Source organism: Notamacropus eugenii, chromosome X, assembly GCF_028372415.1.
Source record: "Notamacropus eugenii isolate mMacEug1 chromosome X, mMacEug1.pri_v2, whole genome shotgun sequence".
NCBI lineage: Eukaryota > Metazoa > Chordata > Mammalia > Diprotodontia > Macropodidae > Notamacropus > Notamacropus eugenii.
The window spans coordinates 70,018,028-70,036,563 of record NC_092879.1 but is presented as its reverse complement, the minus strand read 5'-3'; the positions used below and the strand labels follow the sequence as shown (position 1 = coordinate 70,036,563).

Here is an 18,536-nt window from a genome sequence, read left to right as displayed (position 1 = left end):
GAAAGACTAAGCATACTTAGTTTCTTAGCTATTCTTTTAAATGTCTTGATTAAGCAACAGACTCTCCATCGGAGAGGGACTGTTTGGAAAGGAGAGTTGTCATAACGTAGCACTTTTCAAAGGCTTGCCTATGTAGGGAATGTAGTGAACTAGGTGATGCTAGTATTGTTTTTCAGTGGCTTTCCCACTGAAACATTACTGCTCCATGTTCTTTGAATGGACCATCTTTTTAATATCTTACAGAATAATATTTCTACAGATTTCTACCTTACAGGGTAACACTAAGACTTTTGTTCCTGTGCCAAGTACCTATAAGTGCTCTTTTTTCCTAATGGGAAATATGCGGTCAGAGATCCACATTGTGGCCTCAGTTCTGTCCCTATATGGAATATATAATCTTGGGCACATTATTACTTCACTACCATGGGTCTCTATAAAGGGACTAGGATAAATGAATTCTAAGGTCTTTTCCAGCTCTAACATCTTATCATTCTAGTTCCAAGCTTGAGGAGTTACTGCTCTGCATTGGTGGAAGGAGTTTCCACACTGGGAGCTTCCTAACACTAATGAACTCCCAGGTCTGAACTGAAAAGGTCTAAAGTAACACACCAAGATTTACACAGAGGCAGAAAAGAAAGTAATAGAGAACCTCCTGTCCCAGTCAGATATAATGCCCTGTTGTATTGGTGGAGGAATTTAAAGTGTTCTGAATTATTATTGGACAAAATTTGAAATCTCTCTGGCTCAAGTCCAAGGCTATATCGAAGGTTTTGAAAGTTGGTCACCAAGGGATCTGAACTGTGGCCTATGGTGGAAATCTTTCTTTCTCTTCCTGGGCATCATATGAGCCCCAAAGCAGCAAGAAGTCACGGAAGGAGCATAAGACAGTGGCAGACCCAGAACCAATGAACAAACTGAACACAATTATGCAGTTCTCTCCTGGCAGTTTATTATGGCATGAAGGAAGAACCATCCTGTGCTCAAAGCTGATGCTATATTACAAATGTATGGCTGAAGTAGGATGTGACTATTAAAATAGGATTCCACAAAGCATGAACATTTTAAGGCATTTACAATACAGTGGCTCTTCTATAAACAGACACTTAAATATACATGACTGTAGCTGCAGACAGAAACCATCAGAGAGACAAATCCCCAATTAACTCTTCATATCAATAGACTCTTCTCCTGAACTCCAAGTCTTACATTCAAACACATATTGAAAGGCCTTATAACCAGAAACAAATCACCTGTACACTACAGATATACACGCTAGGGGTGCCGAGACCGGAGGCAGCCTTTCTTCCAATCTGAATGAGAATGGTAAGGATGCTTTGCAGTCTCTCCAGGGTCATCATTCAGAGCAAGGCAAGCTTTTCCAGGAGACTTGCATGGGGTGGCCCATCTGGGGCTTAAAATATTCCTTCCAATTGTCAGTATTTCTCATCACAGAGAAGGCTGCTGCTTTGCTGCTTAGCCCTTCTGCATGCTAGACACTTAGCATGCTCATCAGAGGCATCCAAGAGAAATGGGAAGGAGACAAGAAGTCCCAAGGCATTCGTATTCCTGGTCTTCCATTTGGCACTTGCTCAGTTTGCCTAACACCCCTAGTTGGTCTTACATTATGTCAAACACACGCGTGTTTCAAGCGGTAATACACAGTATTACGGAAACTAACAAAATGATTTGCATATTTGTAACAAGGTGTAACAAGCAAAACTTCTATAATCAAACAATACGTAAGCCAGAGATTTATTTACAAACTGTCACAAAGAGAAGTATAAATACTTCTATATTGAATGCTTAAGAAAACACCATTTACAAAATTTGGATATATACAGTCACTTGAAAAATGGCCAATATTCAACTTTGTCACAGGTAAAGAACTGGCTCCAACTCAGTAATGGACAAAAACTAGCTTTGGGTATGTGCCTGTATAGTTGGGGTTTTGTTTTTCTTTGTTTGTTGGGGGTGTGTGTGTGTGTGTGTGTGTGTGTGTGTGTGTGTGCACGCGCGCGTAGCAGGACTGTGTCTGTAGGTTTGGTTTTCTTCTGCCACCACCCCAGCCGGGGAAGGAGGGGATCCAATCTGGGTACCTGCTGAGAGCTAAACGTGACCAGAACTCTGAGAGTGCTGCCCCAGAATGTCATCGATCATTCTCAAGTTGTTCAGCCACTCTTCATCGTTGTTGCTGCTGCTGTTTTTCATGAGGGAATCGATGAAGTCTGTCTCACTGCAGCTGTCGGGCAAAATGGAGTCATTCTGCTGGGGGACGAAATCATACTGGGGCAGCTCAGCTGAAGCGCCCATCCTGCTGAAGGTCCCGGATGCTTGGCTTGTGATGGGATAGCTCGGTGGCTCGATGCCTTGGGCTGGGCTGATTGGGTTGAAACTGGACACGCCTTGGGGTATGGGTTTCATGACATTCATAGCTGGCAGCGGGGTTCGGGTTAGACTTTGTCTCAAACTCTGGCTGTTGAGCATGTTGAGGCTTTGAGCAGGCTGACCTACGTTCACTTTTGGAATCTGTCTGACTCCAGGGGCGATCTGATTGGGGGGTATCACTGACTGAGGTGAAAACTGTTGACCTGTTAGATTGGATCTCACATTTTGTTTGGAGAAAAGAGCATTGGTGGAGAACTGCTGAATGCTGGTGTCTATTTGGCTCTGATTAGGCATTCGAGAGGCCACTGTAGAGATCCATGCCTGAGGGGAGGAATTGGGATAAATGTTGGAAATCCGGGGCATATTGGGCTGCCGTAACTGGTGAGGGCTTGCAGATTGGTTTGCTAAGGAGCTGGGATTGAACCCAGGCAGGGTCATTCCAGGCTTGATTGCTGAATGACTGCTGTGAACCGTCTGGCTGACAGAGCTCAGACTAGCTGAAGTTTGGTTCTGTCGTATGGAGACATTAAAGTCGGAGCCAGAGGAAAAAATTCCCTGTTGTTTCCCCGGGTTCTGGGGGATCATAACCATGCCTCCTGCACTCTGGTTTCCAGCAGTTGAACTGATTCCAGAGGTCAAGGTGTTCTGAAGGATCCCAGGTGTGGGTGGCATCCTGCGAGGATTAGGTGAGGGAGTTGGCATGGACTGGCCACAGTCAGAAGGCATCTGCTGTGGCATGGCTGCTCAAAGAAAGGAACATGGTAAATGAGACATCCTTGCTCTAGTGGCATGATGGGGGTGGGTAAGAAAGAGCTACACCAGGTGCAGTGTGGGAAGAGGAGGATAGAAGTACCAGTGGAGAAGCATTGGGTAGGAGAAAAGCAGGCATCACCTGACCCACAAGGTACAGACCAGTTAGGAGAAAGCAGTCACAAATCAGATCTTTGCCCTCCTACCCCCAAGTCTGTTTTTGTTATGATACTTCGAATTTACTCTCAGAATCATAGCTAGTTAGATCTTGGCCTAATATCTACTTATCTGTCTGTCTATCTATCTCTCTATTTATCTATCTATTTTTGAGACTAGGTCTCCCATCTCACTCTGGCTGGAAGGGCACAGGCCTGATCCCAATATTGATCAGCATGGAAGCTTTAACCTACTCCCTTTTTCTGACCTGGGATGGTTTGCCCCTCTTTAGGCAGCCTCATGAACTTCTTCCCTAGAGGGCTTACCATACTGCAGCTCAGAACTCCTGAGCTCCAGCAATCTACCAGCCTCTGTCTCCTCAGCTGTAAAGATTATATACATGTGCTTACCATTCCCAGGATCTGTTAGTCTTTAAGAGACAAATTTATTTTGATTTCTCTCTTGAGCTAAATAGGAAATTTTCATTTTGGAAAACTTTTCTTTCAGTTGGGATGCCACTTGGGCCATAAGCAAATGGCTGTATTGCATGTTGAGCTTAAAGATAACAGATTCTAACCAGAAATATTTCATGAAAGGCCTTGCTGGCTTCTAGACCTCATGTCCCCTCTAAAGTTTGAGTAAGGGTGAGATTAGCTCCTTACTTGAAAACTGACTCATCTGTTGGCAGAGAAAGGAAGTCCGCTGATCAGGTGGCACTGCCATGACATTTGGTCTCTGCTTTTCCTGCTAAAGAGAAAATGAAAAAGACACATTACATTAGCGCTATTAAAAACACTGATGAGAAACAGCATCTGGCAAGCACCAGTTGAGGGAGGCCTATGACACTGTCTATGTATGGGAGAATGAATGGACACATCAATACCCAAACATAGATTTGGAAAAGGTAAAATGACAGCCAGCCATTTGCACCTCGCACCTGAAACCATCTAATTTGTCCAGGTCAATGCAATGAAATTTAAGGCACCACTGGTGATACAAAGACAAGGATGAAATGGTCCTGTCCCTCAAGGAGTGATGCCACACAAATAGAAGAAAGTAAGGAGAAAGTCTACAAAAAGTCATTTTGGTAAGGCCTTGAATAGGAGGGAGCGACTGAGCTGTGCTTTGAAGGAAGTCAGGGATTCTAGAAGGTGGAGGTGAGACATAGAGGATCACCTTTGTAAAGGCAAAGAGGTGAGAGATGAAATGTCATTTGACCAGAAGAGAGAGTACATTAAAGGGGATGATACAAAATTAGATTGGAGCCATGGGTAGAGCCAGGTTGTAGGGATTTCAATGTAAGGCGGAGGACATTTGTATTTTATCCTAGGGAGCTGTTAAAGGTTTTTGAAAAGGAGGTGTGTGGTCAGATCTGTGTTTTAGGAATACTAACTTGGCAGTTGTGTGGAGGATGGATCTTTCTTTTTTCCTTTAAAAATATTTTATCTGTTTTAATTGACAAAAATCTGCCTTCTGATCCTTAGAACCCCCACTCTCCCAGTTGAGAACAAAAGATAAACAAAACCCGTCACAAACATTTATAGTCTAAACAAATGTCCACGTGAGTCATGTCCAAAAAGTGCTTGTCTCATTCCATACTGAGTCTTCCACCTCTCTGTCTGAAGGTGGGTAGGATGCTTCATCATTTGTTCCCTAGGATTCTGGTTGGTCATTACACTGAAAAGAGTTCCTAATTCTTTCAAGGTCGTTTGCCTTTACCATATTATCATCATTGTGTACATTATTCTTCTGGTTGTGTTCACTTTACTCTGATTTAGTTCATACAAGTCTTCCAGGTTTCTCTGAAACCCATGGAAGATGGATTGGAAGGCTGGATGCAGGAACACCAATTAGGAGGCGGTTGCAGTAGTTCAGTTGAGAAGTGATAAACCCTGACCTGGGAATTAGGGGAAAGGTTACAAGACCAGAGACAAGTGGACAGACGTAAAAGACGTTGTGGATCAAGAAGACCTGGTAGCTTAATGAGGGAGAGGGAAGAATCAGAGAATGACTTCAGGGTTGTCAACCTAGGTAACTGGTAGGATGGTGGTGTCCTCAACAGACATGGGGGAATTTATAGGAGGGGTCACTTTGGGGGTAAATAGAATGAGTTCTAGTTGGATATGTTGAGTTTGAAATGTTTATGGAACATTCAGGTAGAAATGTCTAGTAGGCAATTAGCTATATGGGATGGACTTCAGGGGAGAGATGAGGTGAGGATATATAAAGTATAGAGGTCATAACTCTCAAGAGTAGAGAATTGGGAGAGAAGGAAAGGCCTAGGACAGAGTGTTGGGAGATTGCCTACATTTACTGAAGATCCAACAAAGGAGAATGAGAAGGAGGTCAGATAGGAAAGGAGACGCCAAGAGAAACAAAAGCTAAGGGAGGAGAGAGTATCCAGGAGAGGAGTGGGTAATCAGCAGCATCAAAAATCATCAAGCCATCAAGAGGGATGAAGATTGATCCCAAAAGTAACTAAACTCTCATTGCCAACCGATCTCCTCTAACTCCTGTCTTCCTTCAAATCTAGAGAGAAACCTGTCTTTAGCCTCCAACCTATTGGGAGACCAGACAGGGAGCTTGGTGTCTTCCAGTGGAAAAGCAAGAATGGAAGGGGCAAGTAGGCCATTGTCCTAGTCCACACTCTGGAAGCACCTCAGATATGCTGCTCTAAAACACAGGAGCCAGCTATAGGTTGGCCAAGGGGCACAGAAGTCTTACTTGAAATCTTTGGCTAGCTAGTCTGGCAGAAAAATTCGTAACTCTACCACTGAGTTCTGTACTCCCTCTACCATGGAAGCCTGCTAACTGGCATGCCAGTAGTATACCATGGCAGCTTCTGGGATCTACAGGGACATCTGATGACTTGAGATGCAATGTTATGTGGTCTAAGGCCAATCCACTCCTGCCCTTTCAACCCCCTCCACCCAAATAAGAAATTCAACTCCCATGAACCAAAGAAAGCCTGTCAAACTACTTGGGCACACATTGCCCATGGAAGCTGCATGGTTCAAACCTGCATGATATGCTGCCGGCGCAGGATCTGCTGCTTGAGCAAATGATTTCTCATGCATCCATTCACTGTGGCCGGAGCGGCTGCTGAAATGGAGCTGCCTGCACTCTGGAGAGGGCCTGCTTCCTGAAGTCTGGCAGCAATGCCAGGATTCCCATCCTGCCAAGAAAGTAGAAACAACAAAATTGTACAGGGAAGATTACAAAAGAAACCATTTTAATGAGCAGTGGGTTTTCCTTTCTGTCCCAACCTCAGCCCACTTCCTGTCTTATGTCCCACTACACCCTCCAGTGGACCTTGCAGAGCATGGGGATAGAAGGGTGCTTTGATCAGCCAGCCGACCATGGGGAACTGAGAGGTTCTGTATGAACTCCTCTTCCTGGTACCTGATTGTGTCACAGCATTGAGGAGAAGGGAGAGTGGCACTTTGAGGGCACTCAGAGATACCTCTTCCTTTCCTTTCTGATCTGGTCTCCAGACATGGCTCAGATTAAACCAAAGTCCTAAGCACTTTGCCATAGTTACGGCTCTGTCTAGAAACCTAACCAAAGAGAAAACAGTGGGGGAGGAGAATCTATACAGAAAGACAAAGAGAAAAATGAGCTAAGGACGTGTTGAGGAATGAAAGGCTACCCTCTGAGAACGTATGAAGCAAGGGCAGTAATTTTACTCTGTGGCACACATGACAACAATAGTACAAATAATAAATAATAGCTGACATTCATTTAATACTGGAAGGTTTGCAAAGTGTTTTAAATGCATTTTGTCTCGTGATCCTCATAAGAACTCTCTGAGGTAGATGCTATTAGTACTTTCACTTTTCAGAAGTGGAAACTGAGGCTCAGAGAGGTTAAGTCATTTGTCCTGGGTCACACAACTAGTAGCTAGTTAGTATCTGAGATAGGATTTGAACTGAAGTCTTCCTGATTCCAAGTTTAATACTCTAAGTGTGATCCTAGAAGGCTTATATCCAAAGAGGTAAGCAGATCAGAGTGTGAGTAGGAATAAAGTGGCTAGTCCAACCATGGAGAGATTCCCAAGTCACAGTAGCACTGACAATACATGTACACCTCACACCGTGGATTGCCAAGGTTTTCGGCATCTTCATCAGTTTTGAACAGCCGATGTTGAGTACCACTTCCCGGCATGATCCACTTCACAACATCTGAGTGTTAAAGTAAACAACTAGTTGGTAAAAAGCTGAAAGAAAGGAATGAGAGGAAAAACTCTCTCTTCACCTCAGATATGAAGAAAAAACCACAGAAAATTAGAGTTTAAGGAACTTTGGGGAGTTTTCTACTCAAAACCTTTCATGTTACATATGGGGAAACTGAGGTGGGAGGAGGTGACTTGCCAAAAGTCATAGAACTAATTAGCAACACCAGCACCTAGTTAGCACATACTTACTTAGTTCAGTGCTTTTTCCACCATGCCACAGTGCCTCTGGAGGGTATATTCTGCAGCTAAACAGAGCATCGACACTGAGATTCCTATTCCTACTTTCATATCCAGCTTTCCCATTATTAGGGTTTGTTATCATTGGCAGAAAGAACCATGCACATTCTCTCCAGCATTCTTCCCGAGGCCATGCTTCCTTTGTTTTCCAAATGGAGGCCCCCCATCCTTTGTTTCGGAATCAATGTTATCAAAGACAAGCCCAAAGAAAAGAGTTGCAGCCTTTTGACACTGAGAATTAGAAGCTTGTGAAAACAGAGAAAACAGGAAATGACCAATGTTTTTAGTGACCAGACGGAAATGGTGGCTAAAAGTTGCTGCTTTGTAGCGGGATACTCTAGTTTTTTGCTTAAATACAAGAGATTACCCGAGTTATTGGAGGATTTAAAAAACATAAAAGTAATGATGAAAGTCATCCTAATGACTCAGTGCTCCTTAGTTGAGCATTAAGTTAGAGTAAGGCACAGTGGATAACAGAGAACTGTCTAAAAACAAGTTTGTCCAAAGATTTCTCCCTAAAGCCCAAAGCCATCACAAGCATTGTCACCATGTTTTTCTGTGTGTTAAGTAGCCATGGGCTTTGCTATGAGGACAGGTATGCTGATGAGGCTGCCACGTTTTTTGTCCCTCCCTCTTTCAGTGTTTCTAGTGCCCTTCGAAGTGACAAAGAAAAACATTCAGTCACTTTCACTTTTACTAGGAGCAAGGTCTGGGGACCTTTCATTGAATAGGGCCCATCTGGAAGTCTTAAAGCTTCCTGAGTGGTTTTTTTGAGTGCCAACTGGGTAAGGCTGAGAGACTAACATAGCTGAAAATATGTTGACTAGCTCTGAGGCATGTTGGCCAGGGTGGCCTCACTCTGAAAGAATGACAACACGTTCCAAAAGTAGCAGCAAGGTGGCAATGCAACAGGGCATCGTTTTGGTGGATGGCTGCTATAGAGACAGAGGAAAGCAATGGAGCAGCAACCTTCCAACTCTCATCAAGAATGATGTAGGGTAGAAGGGCTGTGAAAAGAGAGCTCCTGGACCATGCCAAGGAGCCAGAGGAGGCAGAGCTGAAAAGTAGAAAGGCACAACTGGTTGCTGGGAAATGGAGCCCTGAGGACTCAGGCAGGAGATATTTTCTAGCTATGGACAATACCAAAGGTTAAACCCTCCTCTGCCTCAACACATGGGTTTCCCATGGACTTGCTTTGAGAGAAGGCCCTGAGGACCCTTCTTCACTAACATATAACTCAGTGGGAGATTTTACTCTTTTGTGTAGGAGGGCAAGGCTTGGGAGTACGTTGAGAATGATTCTCTTTGACTTTTCCCGGTTGTTTACTTTGTTTTTCTGTCCCAGTTAAGTACTTTGCTATTTAACTTATAGTCTTTATAGTTCCAGCCTGGTATGTCAGTGGAATAGGTACTAGGTAGGGGTTTGGACCCTATATTATCCCTCCTTGGACCTCAGTAGCCTCTAAGAATTCCAGAGTGACAACATGAGTTTATACAAATCTTTCCATGTTTATCTAAATTCTTCATCATTTCTTATGATGTAATAATATTCCATTACATTCATATCACAGTTTGTCCAGTCGTTCCCAAATTGAAGGGCACCTATTTTCCTTCCAGTTCTTTGTTAATGCTAAAAGTACTGCTGGGGATATTTGGATACATGAGACCTTTCTATCTTCCTTGGGATATATGCCAAGTAGTCAGATCTTTGGGTCATAGGATATGAACACTTTAATATGTCTAAAATATTTTTCAGAATGGCCAGACCAATTCATGGTTCCACCAACAGTGTACCTAAGTCCACTAACCTGTAATAACACAAATAAATATGTATTGTGAAAAAAAAAATTCCAGAGTGAGCAGAACATGTGAATCACATATAGACAAACCCATAAACCTCTATAAAGCATCAGAAGGCTTGCAAGCGTAGTAACTAGATACTTTCTCATCTGCTGTGGTCTATATTTCTGCCCTAGTACCATCTGTGTCATTTTTCACTCCTGATTTTTATTAATATGGAAAATAGGGATAAATTTCCTGCTTTCAGCCTCAAACCCTTTGGTGATCAGATTGACACTGGCAGTGAAAGGGAGTTTAATTCTGCCATTTATTCATTCATTAATTCAGTCATTCAGCCAACAGTTTACTATTATAAGCTGCCTACTATGTGCAAAAACCATTATATTACTACTCTCTGCAAATCCCTGCTCTCATGAATTCTGTTTTGGATTTGAGTTGAGTTTGAGGAGATCAAAGATGTAATACAGGGTGTCCCCAAAGTCCCAGTGCAGTTTCCAACTTAAATAACTTTAAGTTTTAATAGCTTAATGTTACATTGAGACTTCTGGGACACCTTGTATATGGAAAATACTCTGAAATCTAATTCAGACAAACATTTGTTAACCACTTAAGAGCACTGTGTTAGGTCCAGAAGGAGACATAAAGTTTCTGCAAGGCTTAGTCTCTCCCCTTACAAACATTTTAGTTAAGGAAAAGGACAGACACAATTATAATATAATATTAAGTGTGCGTGGGAGAAGTGCAAAGTGATGTATAAGCTCCAAGGAGAGGCTTCTTCGACCTACCTTTGAGAGATGTTTTAGTGGAGTGGGGGGGTGGGTAGGGCACAACCCCCCAACCCCCACAATGTTGTAAGGGACCGAGAAGAGAATGAGTGGTAAGGAAGTAGAGACAATGGGTGTAGATAATTTTGTTAGGAAGTTTGGCAAATAAAGAAAACATACCACCCACATCTCTGCCATTGCTTCAATTTTTCCCTAACTTGTCTTGCAGTCTACAAACTGTCTGTGCTTACTGAAGCAAATGAGTTTGAGGCAAGGACAACCTTGTTGATGCTTAGCTCAGGGCTATTGCATTAGCAAGTCATAACATTAATGTCTCCCTTACTAATCTGTCCGCCCAATTTTAAGATTGTCTAAACTTCCCCTGGAAAATCATGTGAGTTTTCCCATCATGTTATTATTGCCAAGGAGGAGAAATTTCATTATTAATCCAACCACTTCACCAGGCAAAGAGACTAATTGTTGTTGCGGGGAAGGACCATCAGTGGGGATGGCTTAGTACAACTCACCAGCCAATGCCTAGAGAGGATTTCTCCATTTCAGAAAGAACTTGTACTTCTCATTATCCACTAGAGAAAACAATCTTTACCTTGAGGAGAATTAGAATGAAATAGCTTCCGTGGGAAGACAGGGAGTGAATGCAAAATCTTTTATTTTTCTAAAACATGATTAGACCAAGCCAAAAGAAAAAAAAAGAGAGAGAGACTGTAACGAACAGAGACACAGAGAAATGAGGTGGTGGTTTTTTTTTTTTTAAACCACCACTAGTGGGAACTACTGAATTCTTTTCCAGGAGAAAACACCCTATAAGTGTCAATACTAAGAATAGTTCTCTGATGTAGCCTAGAAAACTCCACTATCTGTAACAAAGGTTAATGAGTCTCAAGATTGTTCTTTTTTTTGCTCTATAAAAAACAACAACAAAAAATACCTCCCTTTCTTGTCTGTGGTCAAACCAAAGCAGCCCACATCTGAAACTGTCCACCTTTTGATTTTCCTATTGAAATGGGCAGGAAAATACCATCTGCACAAGTGACCTATAAAATCAAAGTCCCTAAAAACTATGAGTGTTCCCACATCCATGGGGAAGTGCAACGAAGTGGGGCATTTCTGGATGAGGCTGCTGGATGTAAATTTGTACAAAATAGCAGGAAGCCCAGTTTGGGGAAGAACGAAAGTTCCTAGACAAAAATCAAGCCAACAGGCATATAGGTAGTGACATGTGATGTATGTTGTAGGTCTGTCCTTTCTCTACAAAGCTTTTAAGGAACTAAAGATACTACCATAAGGTCTCAGAATCGCAGAATCTCTGAGTTGGTGGGAATCGCAGAGGCCGTTAATCCTAATCCAAACTTGACCAAGAATCCCCTCTCCAAAGTCCTGGCCAGACAAGTGGTCTCAAATGCAGAAATACTTCAGCAGACTATTCAGTAGGTGATTGTCACATGAGACAAAGGCATTGTGGTCAAGGAAAGGATTGAAAATTTTCTTTCAATGTAGAGGTTATCAAATCAGGATTATCTCTACTAAGGGATGCTTTGAAAAAAAAAGACAAAGAACCCAAAAAGTCATTTTATTTAGGGGTTTGGAGGAAGGAATTTGGGTGTAAACTCAGCTCTCAATTTTGTAAGAGCATGACAAACCGGGCAGGCAGTGTCGGTACTACTGTGCTAAATTTAGTCGACACTTTAAAAAACCCAAGAAGCTGTGTGTATCAGTCACAGTTTCATGTATGATCTTCTTTTTCTATTCTTTGCATATGGAAGGTTCATTTTGGTCAATGTCTGTCAAATTCATAATAAAAATAAAATTGCTAAAATTAAAAAAAAATTATCTAAGTCCATGTTATTGGTATTGTGTACAACAACTAAAGAAAAATCATCCTTCCTGATAGCTTCCCAGAGCCTTTAAAAGTCTCAAATTAGGTTTGCCCTTAGGGCTGGCTTCAGCATAGTATGCTATCAGGGATTCCCTTTGTCTCTATCCTCAACTTCCCACCTACTTACTGAAAAGTGGTCCTGAAAAGTGGTCTGGTGTGAGCTTTTCATTACTCCTAGAGGACTGCTGTAATCTCTGCTCTGTATACGGTGGTTTAACCAACATTTGTTCTCCTTGATTAACTACAAAGAGCTTAACATGTCCTTGTTGGATGAGTAGGCTCAGTACGAATGAGTTTCAGTCAAAGTGCAGTCATTAATAATAGCCAAGGAAATGATGTCCTCAAGGTCATACAGTTATAAATGGGACAGCCTAGGTCTGCTGATCCTAAGGCCAAGGCTCTATCTACCATATTGTATAATCCATGTTATTGCAGCCTTCACTGTTTTGATAAGAGCATACATAATTCATTGGAAAGAATGTTGGTTTTGGAACCCGATGATCTGGGTTTAGATCCTGCTTCTTCTACTTTACTACCTATGTGATCACAAGCAAGTCACTTTCCCTCTTCAGGGCTCAGTTTCCTCATCTGTAAAATGAGGGTACTGGACTAAATGATTTTAGGTCCTTTTCAGCACTAAAGTGAAGATCCTATGATAAGGAGAGAAAATGAAGAAGGCAGGATTGTATAATAGAAAGAGCTCTAGATTTGGGGTCAAAAGGCCTTGAGTTCAAATTCTGATATTTAATGTGTGATGCTGGTTAAATCACTACCCATTTTTGAGTCTTGTCTTCCAAGATGACATCTATCAACTCTCTATCCTGTGATCTATGAATAGAACAAGAGACCAAAGGAACCTTGAGGGGTATGGCTATAGAGAGAGGTCTTACCACCCGTGGATAGTTGGGGTAGCAGAAAGGATCAAAATCTGGTCTATGAAGACTTGTGGTATATTTTGGGGAGCTGCTCTGAATCTGAGACTACTGCAGTGATTAGTAAATAATCTGTAGGCAAACATTTAGATGCTAAGGGGAACTTGTGGTGAATGATTTTGTCATGCCAGCAATGGTTCTCCCCAGTCCTCACTTTTGCTATTCTGTAAATGTGGATTTTTGAGTCTCTGAGCTTTTTTTTCAAAAATAGGAAACAAAGTCTATCTGGAAGTCATCAACTAGCACATGCAGACGATCTGGCTTAGAGTAGAATTTAGGAAGAGTTTTGCAGTGCATTTTTCCACTAATGGCAGAACGTATTTGTTTTTTGAAAGACACAGCTCTGATAAATCAAGCTACTGTCCTATTGGATATATGGAAAGAATTTCCATCTTGATTTTTCACTTCTACAGAGTGCATAGACTTTAGCCTCTCATTTTACAGGTGAAGAAACTGAGGCCCAGAGAGCAGAAGTGGATTGTTTGAACCCAGGGCCTCTCCAGCACTCCAAATCCAACACTCTTTCTACTATACCACCTGTTCATTGGTTTTCTTCCCTTGTGAAAGCCTCACCTCATGAATAAACACACAAGAGTAAGTCATGTTACAGAATCAGCCCTCGGGACTTTGTGGATACTGTAAAAGTCCTAAGGAAATTCCTGCAATTCAGAAGCCAGTAGTGTTTGGATTTATACTTAGAACACACCCGTGGAAATCCAGGCCAAAATACTAAAGTGAACCTGACACAGGGCCCGTACCTGAAGCTTTTTCTAGCTTGGTACCACAGCTTGTATTTCATTGGCACAGTCTTGGAGAATCTAGGGACAACTCTGTGCCAAGGAAAGGTCTTCTCCTTAGTACAATGTGATTAGACTCCTCTTTATAAGGACTGACCATTGATGGGTATGGGCTGGAGGAATCACAGGCTCCCCAAGATAAGGACTTGAACACCTGGAGGGAAAAAGAGGAGGGATTCCTGCTCATGTAAGGGCTACACTAGAAGGCATCTGTAGACCTTGCAGCTTCTATCCTGAGCTCCCAAGGAAGGATCAATTAGAACGTTGTCAGTGACCTAAGAGTGCATGGTATTTTAAATAAGTCATTCAAGTTTGAAGTTCAGTTCTCCTATGGAGCATCTGTTTCTCCCAAGTTTAGGGCGAGGTAAGAATTGAGACAAAAAATGGCCCAATGTACCATCACTTGCTGCTGGACTTTAAAGACTCTGGAGGAGAGAGTGAGGCTGATTGAATACCTCACTTAAATCCAATTCGCATGATGCCATTGGTCCTCTTTGAGAACAAAGAGCAAACCACCTACGAAAGTGAGTGGAAACAAGTACAGGATTGCCAGACCAACCTGGAAAGTGGATAGAAGATTGCTCTGGTGCTACAGAAATAGCACAGGTGTGCCCCTGCCCCCCCCCATTTCTTCAGTTAAATGTGAAGTTTTATATAGTTCAATAGAGTGGTAATGTGGTAGAGTGGTTGGAGACACTGCCCTGGGGTCCATTCTTGACTCTGACACTCACCAGCTCTGTGACTGTGGACAAATTTATCTCTCTAAGCCTCAGTCTCCACGCCTGTCGAATAGGGCAATAATACTTGTTACCACCTACTTCACATGACTTCTATGAGGACAGTGCTTCATAAATCTTAAAGAATGACAGAAATGTGAGTAGTTCTTGCTATTATTAGGGATAATAATAATAGCAGCTCAAATAGAATCATAGACTTGTTCCTGCCAGAAAGGACCTAAATAGATGGGGGAGGGGTGGTGACTGCATCACTAAAGGATTCTTCACTTTCTAAAAAGGATTTGTCACAAGATTTCTTTAAGTCAGAGAGACTAGTCAAACAAGTGCTACAGAGAAGGAAAAACAAAGTGAAAGCCGCTTGACAACCTGAATATAATCAGAAATTTATAAAAAAGTATATTTGAAATGAAGCAGTTGAGAAAAATCTACGTACAATCATCTTTTCAGGGGGTATGTCTATCATATCTGTATAGTACAGCCTGTTCTAAGAGATTGGTAAAGCTCAGCCATTCTGTCTCCCTGCTCTCCTCCTGGGCCCTCCCCCACCACCCCAGAGTTAAGAGAGTTGCCCAACAGAGGATTAAGTCTCTGATGCATCTACTGGATCAAAAGGTAGACTGCTCCGAACCTAGCCCTAGCAAGGGCCCCAACTCCCAGGTACTCTCCTCTGCCCCGACCTCTCTTTTAGCTCCCTAAAGTTCTGCCAGGTAAGGACATGCCCAAGGGAACCTGCTACCTAGGTTCTAAATGTATGCCCAAAGGGGACTCTTCTGTCACCGATTTCTGGAGGCCACAGCCCAGCAGTGCTTCATCGTGGCCCTGACGGTGCCCACCCTTCCCAAAAAGAGTTTTAAGCTATAAAAATGTCTCCGCAGTAGTGACATTCACCACTGGGAATAGCTCGCAGCGGCCAATTGTAAGGACGCTGGTACTAAGCAGCTTGGGAGAAGGCTTTCCTGGGTCTGCAAAGAAAGAAAACAACTTACTGAGCTTAGTCAACTCTGAATGATCTGTCTGGGTTTATAAATATTTGGGATCTTATTTGCAAAGCCGGACTGACGCTGTCACCTAGTCTATTTAAATGGAAGCTCAGTTAACATTAACAGAATTTTTGTTTACTCAAGTCTAGTAGGAGCTAGAAGGGAGGCTCTTTGAAAACTGAAATAATGACCTCCCAGCCCCTGGGGGAAGATGGGAATCAGCAAGCTAATTACCCCCCCCCCCCTCCCCCAGCCAGCTCTGCTTTCCTCTGCTAGTTCTCTCTAACAGTCAGCCAGGCAATGGAGTCTAGACCCAGCAATGGAGTGGGAAGCAGGGGGCCAATAGGGAACAGTTGGGCTGTTTCTAGCATCTTCTTAGAGCATGGTTTCATTACTTGATTTCAAGTTTTGGGAGTTCTCAGGACATCAGATAGACCTATACTCAAACAGGAATACCAAAACACCTTCCAGAGTCAGAGAAATGATTTAGAAAGCAACCAACATTTTGGATGGCCCAGGGCCCTGCTTCTCCATGTTACAGCAGGTGACCTTGAGGCCATTTGGGAAGGGATGAAGAAAATAGTCTCTGATGAAAGTTAGAACCTCCTCAGAGGAGGAGGGGCTTGGAGTTGGAATCCTTGACCCCTACAGGCTAACTCTAGGGATTCTGGGATTTCTTCCTTTTGATTTCCATTTGCCACTAAGTTCATTTGAAATAACAGCCATGAAGCACTTTGCAAACCCTAAAGTGCCCCATAACTGTTAGCTATTACTATTATTGTTAGGATTCTTCTTTTCTTAGTGGTTTCTGAGGGCAGGGCAGGGCAGGGCTGGTAACAGACTCTATCTTCAGTTGAAGAATGCCCCGCTGTCTGCTTTGTTAGGGTTATTTTCCTGAAGGGTGAGCAGATGGAAAGCACTGGGGCTTGGAGAGCACACAGAGAGAAAGAAAAAAACCCCAGATCGCCAGCCTCCGAATGGAAAGCACTGCTTGTTCTCACACAAAGGCTGCCTGCAAACAGAGCTGCCATGAAAGGGCACGGGCCTAAGATGCTTCTTCGTTGTGGTGACTGCCCTCTGATCACTATCACTTAGAATGCATCCATTTTCTCTGAAAACAGATGCAGACATTTTGTACATAGCTGTATTTCACATGCTAAAGCTATAAGTCCCCGGTCTGCTTCAAATCTTCCGCCAAAGCACATGTTGTATGTTTCCACTGTCCTGAGATTCCAGCCCTTAATGTGAAAGTTTGGGGCTGACAGGAGGGCAGTTGACCCATAAATTTGGGAAGATAATCTCAAATTGCATTCCTCTTCAATATAGTTTTGGCTGGTGGCCTTTCAGCCTATCTCAACTAGGCTTCCTTGGCTCTAGCAACATAGTGCATTTCTCATTTGTATCAAATACCCTTTGACTCAAGTAATCTGTTATGCTGGGCTGTGTCCTAACAAGGATCACAGTACCAATTGATCTGCCAGTGAAGTTCTAACTATAGCACATATGTCTAGGAAGAGATTGCTGAGCCCCCCAACTTTCCAACTCACTTTATGGAATACAGCAACCAACTGATGAGTAAAGCAACTGTGAAGTAAATCAGTTGCTTAGCCAAGAAGTTGTTTTGACTTATTTTGTCACTGACTTGACTGAATAGACTGACTGCTTGCGTGTTGTGTCTGTCTACGCACACAGACTGGTTTGGGGGATAGGCAACGACAGTTGAATTCGGCCAAACGATCAGTTACTTGAAAATATTTCACCGAAATCAAATAACTGGTTAGTTGCGGGATCATAGATTTAGGGGAACTTTAGAGGTCCAACCCTTCATTTTATAAGCGAGGAAACTGTAGGATAGAGAAGTTAAGTGATTGTCCAACACCATACAGGGGCAGGCAGGGGCAGAGTCAGAAGCTGAACTCAGGTCCTCTGACTCCAAATTTAGATCTCTTTCCAATTCATATTATCAGGCTCCAGGTCCTAATAGATTTTCTTTTGTTAATTATTTTGAAAGGCCGATTTGACTACATTTGAAAAATGATGCAGTCACCTACATCATCTTCTTCCTTAAACAGGTTCATTGTTTCATATACATAGTCCAAAGAAAGGCATTATGGTACAGTGGATAGTGGACTTTGCCTGAAGTCAAGGAGACTTTGGTTTAAATGCCATCTGTTTCACTTATAACCTCATGACCATAGGCAAATCACTTAACCTCAGTGAACCTCGGGCTACTTTAAGTTTTACAAAGAGAGGCTGTCGGAAATCACAGGGCTAAATATATCAATACTCAAGTTTTCATTGTACCTTTGCAAGTCTCCAGGATCCTGCATATTTGGTGCAGTAACCTATCTTCTATTTAGAAGGGAGGGAGAAAGTTTGTGTTGGTCTAAGCGTGCTACTCAAGTGTTTTTGTGTTAATTCCTCAGCTGATACTAGAGGTGCATATGGACCAAGACTTTAAAAATCACAATCAGATGACTGCAACCACATAGAAATTTAGAACAGTGGACCACCTCTCTGAAAGGACAGATATGCATAAAAGAAAACCCTTCTCCAACAAGGAGCAGAAAAAACCCCCAAGTCTTTCTATGTGAAATGGGAAGTAAAATGCCATGGGTAACAGAGAAAATTTACAACTTAAAGGTAGTGGAGGATTGGAATTGGAATTTTTAGTCAGGTATGAGGTGAACTAAATGGCTAACTCTGATAATTTTGGGATTCCTTTCTCTCATGACTTCAGTGGCAAGACTCAGTGGTACCAACCTATTACTAAACATCCAGGTAGAAATTGAAATAGCCATATCAAATCTAAGTGTTTGGTCTGCATGATATCACTGCCTGGGTGTTTAGAGTAATTAAAACGCATCT

The 18,536-nt window shown here is 42.5% G+C and overlaps 1 protein-coding gene across 4 annotated transcripts in view; it reads right to left on the bottom strand.

The window, feature by feature from the left end:
* Positions 1-927: 927 nt before the first annotated feature.
* Positions 928-18,536, bottom strand: part of MAMLD1 (mastermind like domain containing 1) — a 123,984-nt gene continuing 106,375 nt past the window's right edge. For 3 of the 4 annotated variants that reach the window (XM_072626354.1, XM_072626351.1, XM_072626353.1), the window contains 3 exons: positions 6,311-6,466; positions 3,954-4,038; positions 928-3,125 (listed from right to left, as the gene is read on the bottom strand). In XM_072626354.1, coding sequence (XP_072482455.1) covers positions 2,107-3,125; positions 3,954-4,038; positions 6,311-6,466 — 1,260 coding nt within the window. In that variant the 3' untranslated portion in view covers positions 928-2,106. The remainder of the gene's footprint in view (positions 3,126-3,953; positions 4,039-6,310; positions 6,467-18,536) is intronic. The other variant, XM_072626352.1, reaches the window with a different exon arrangement.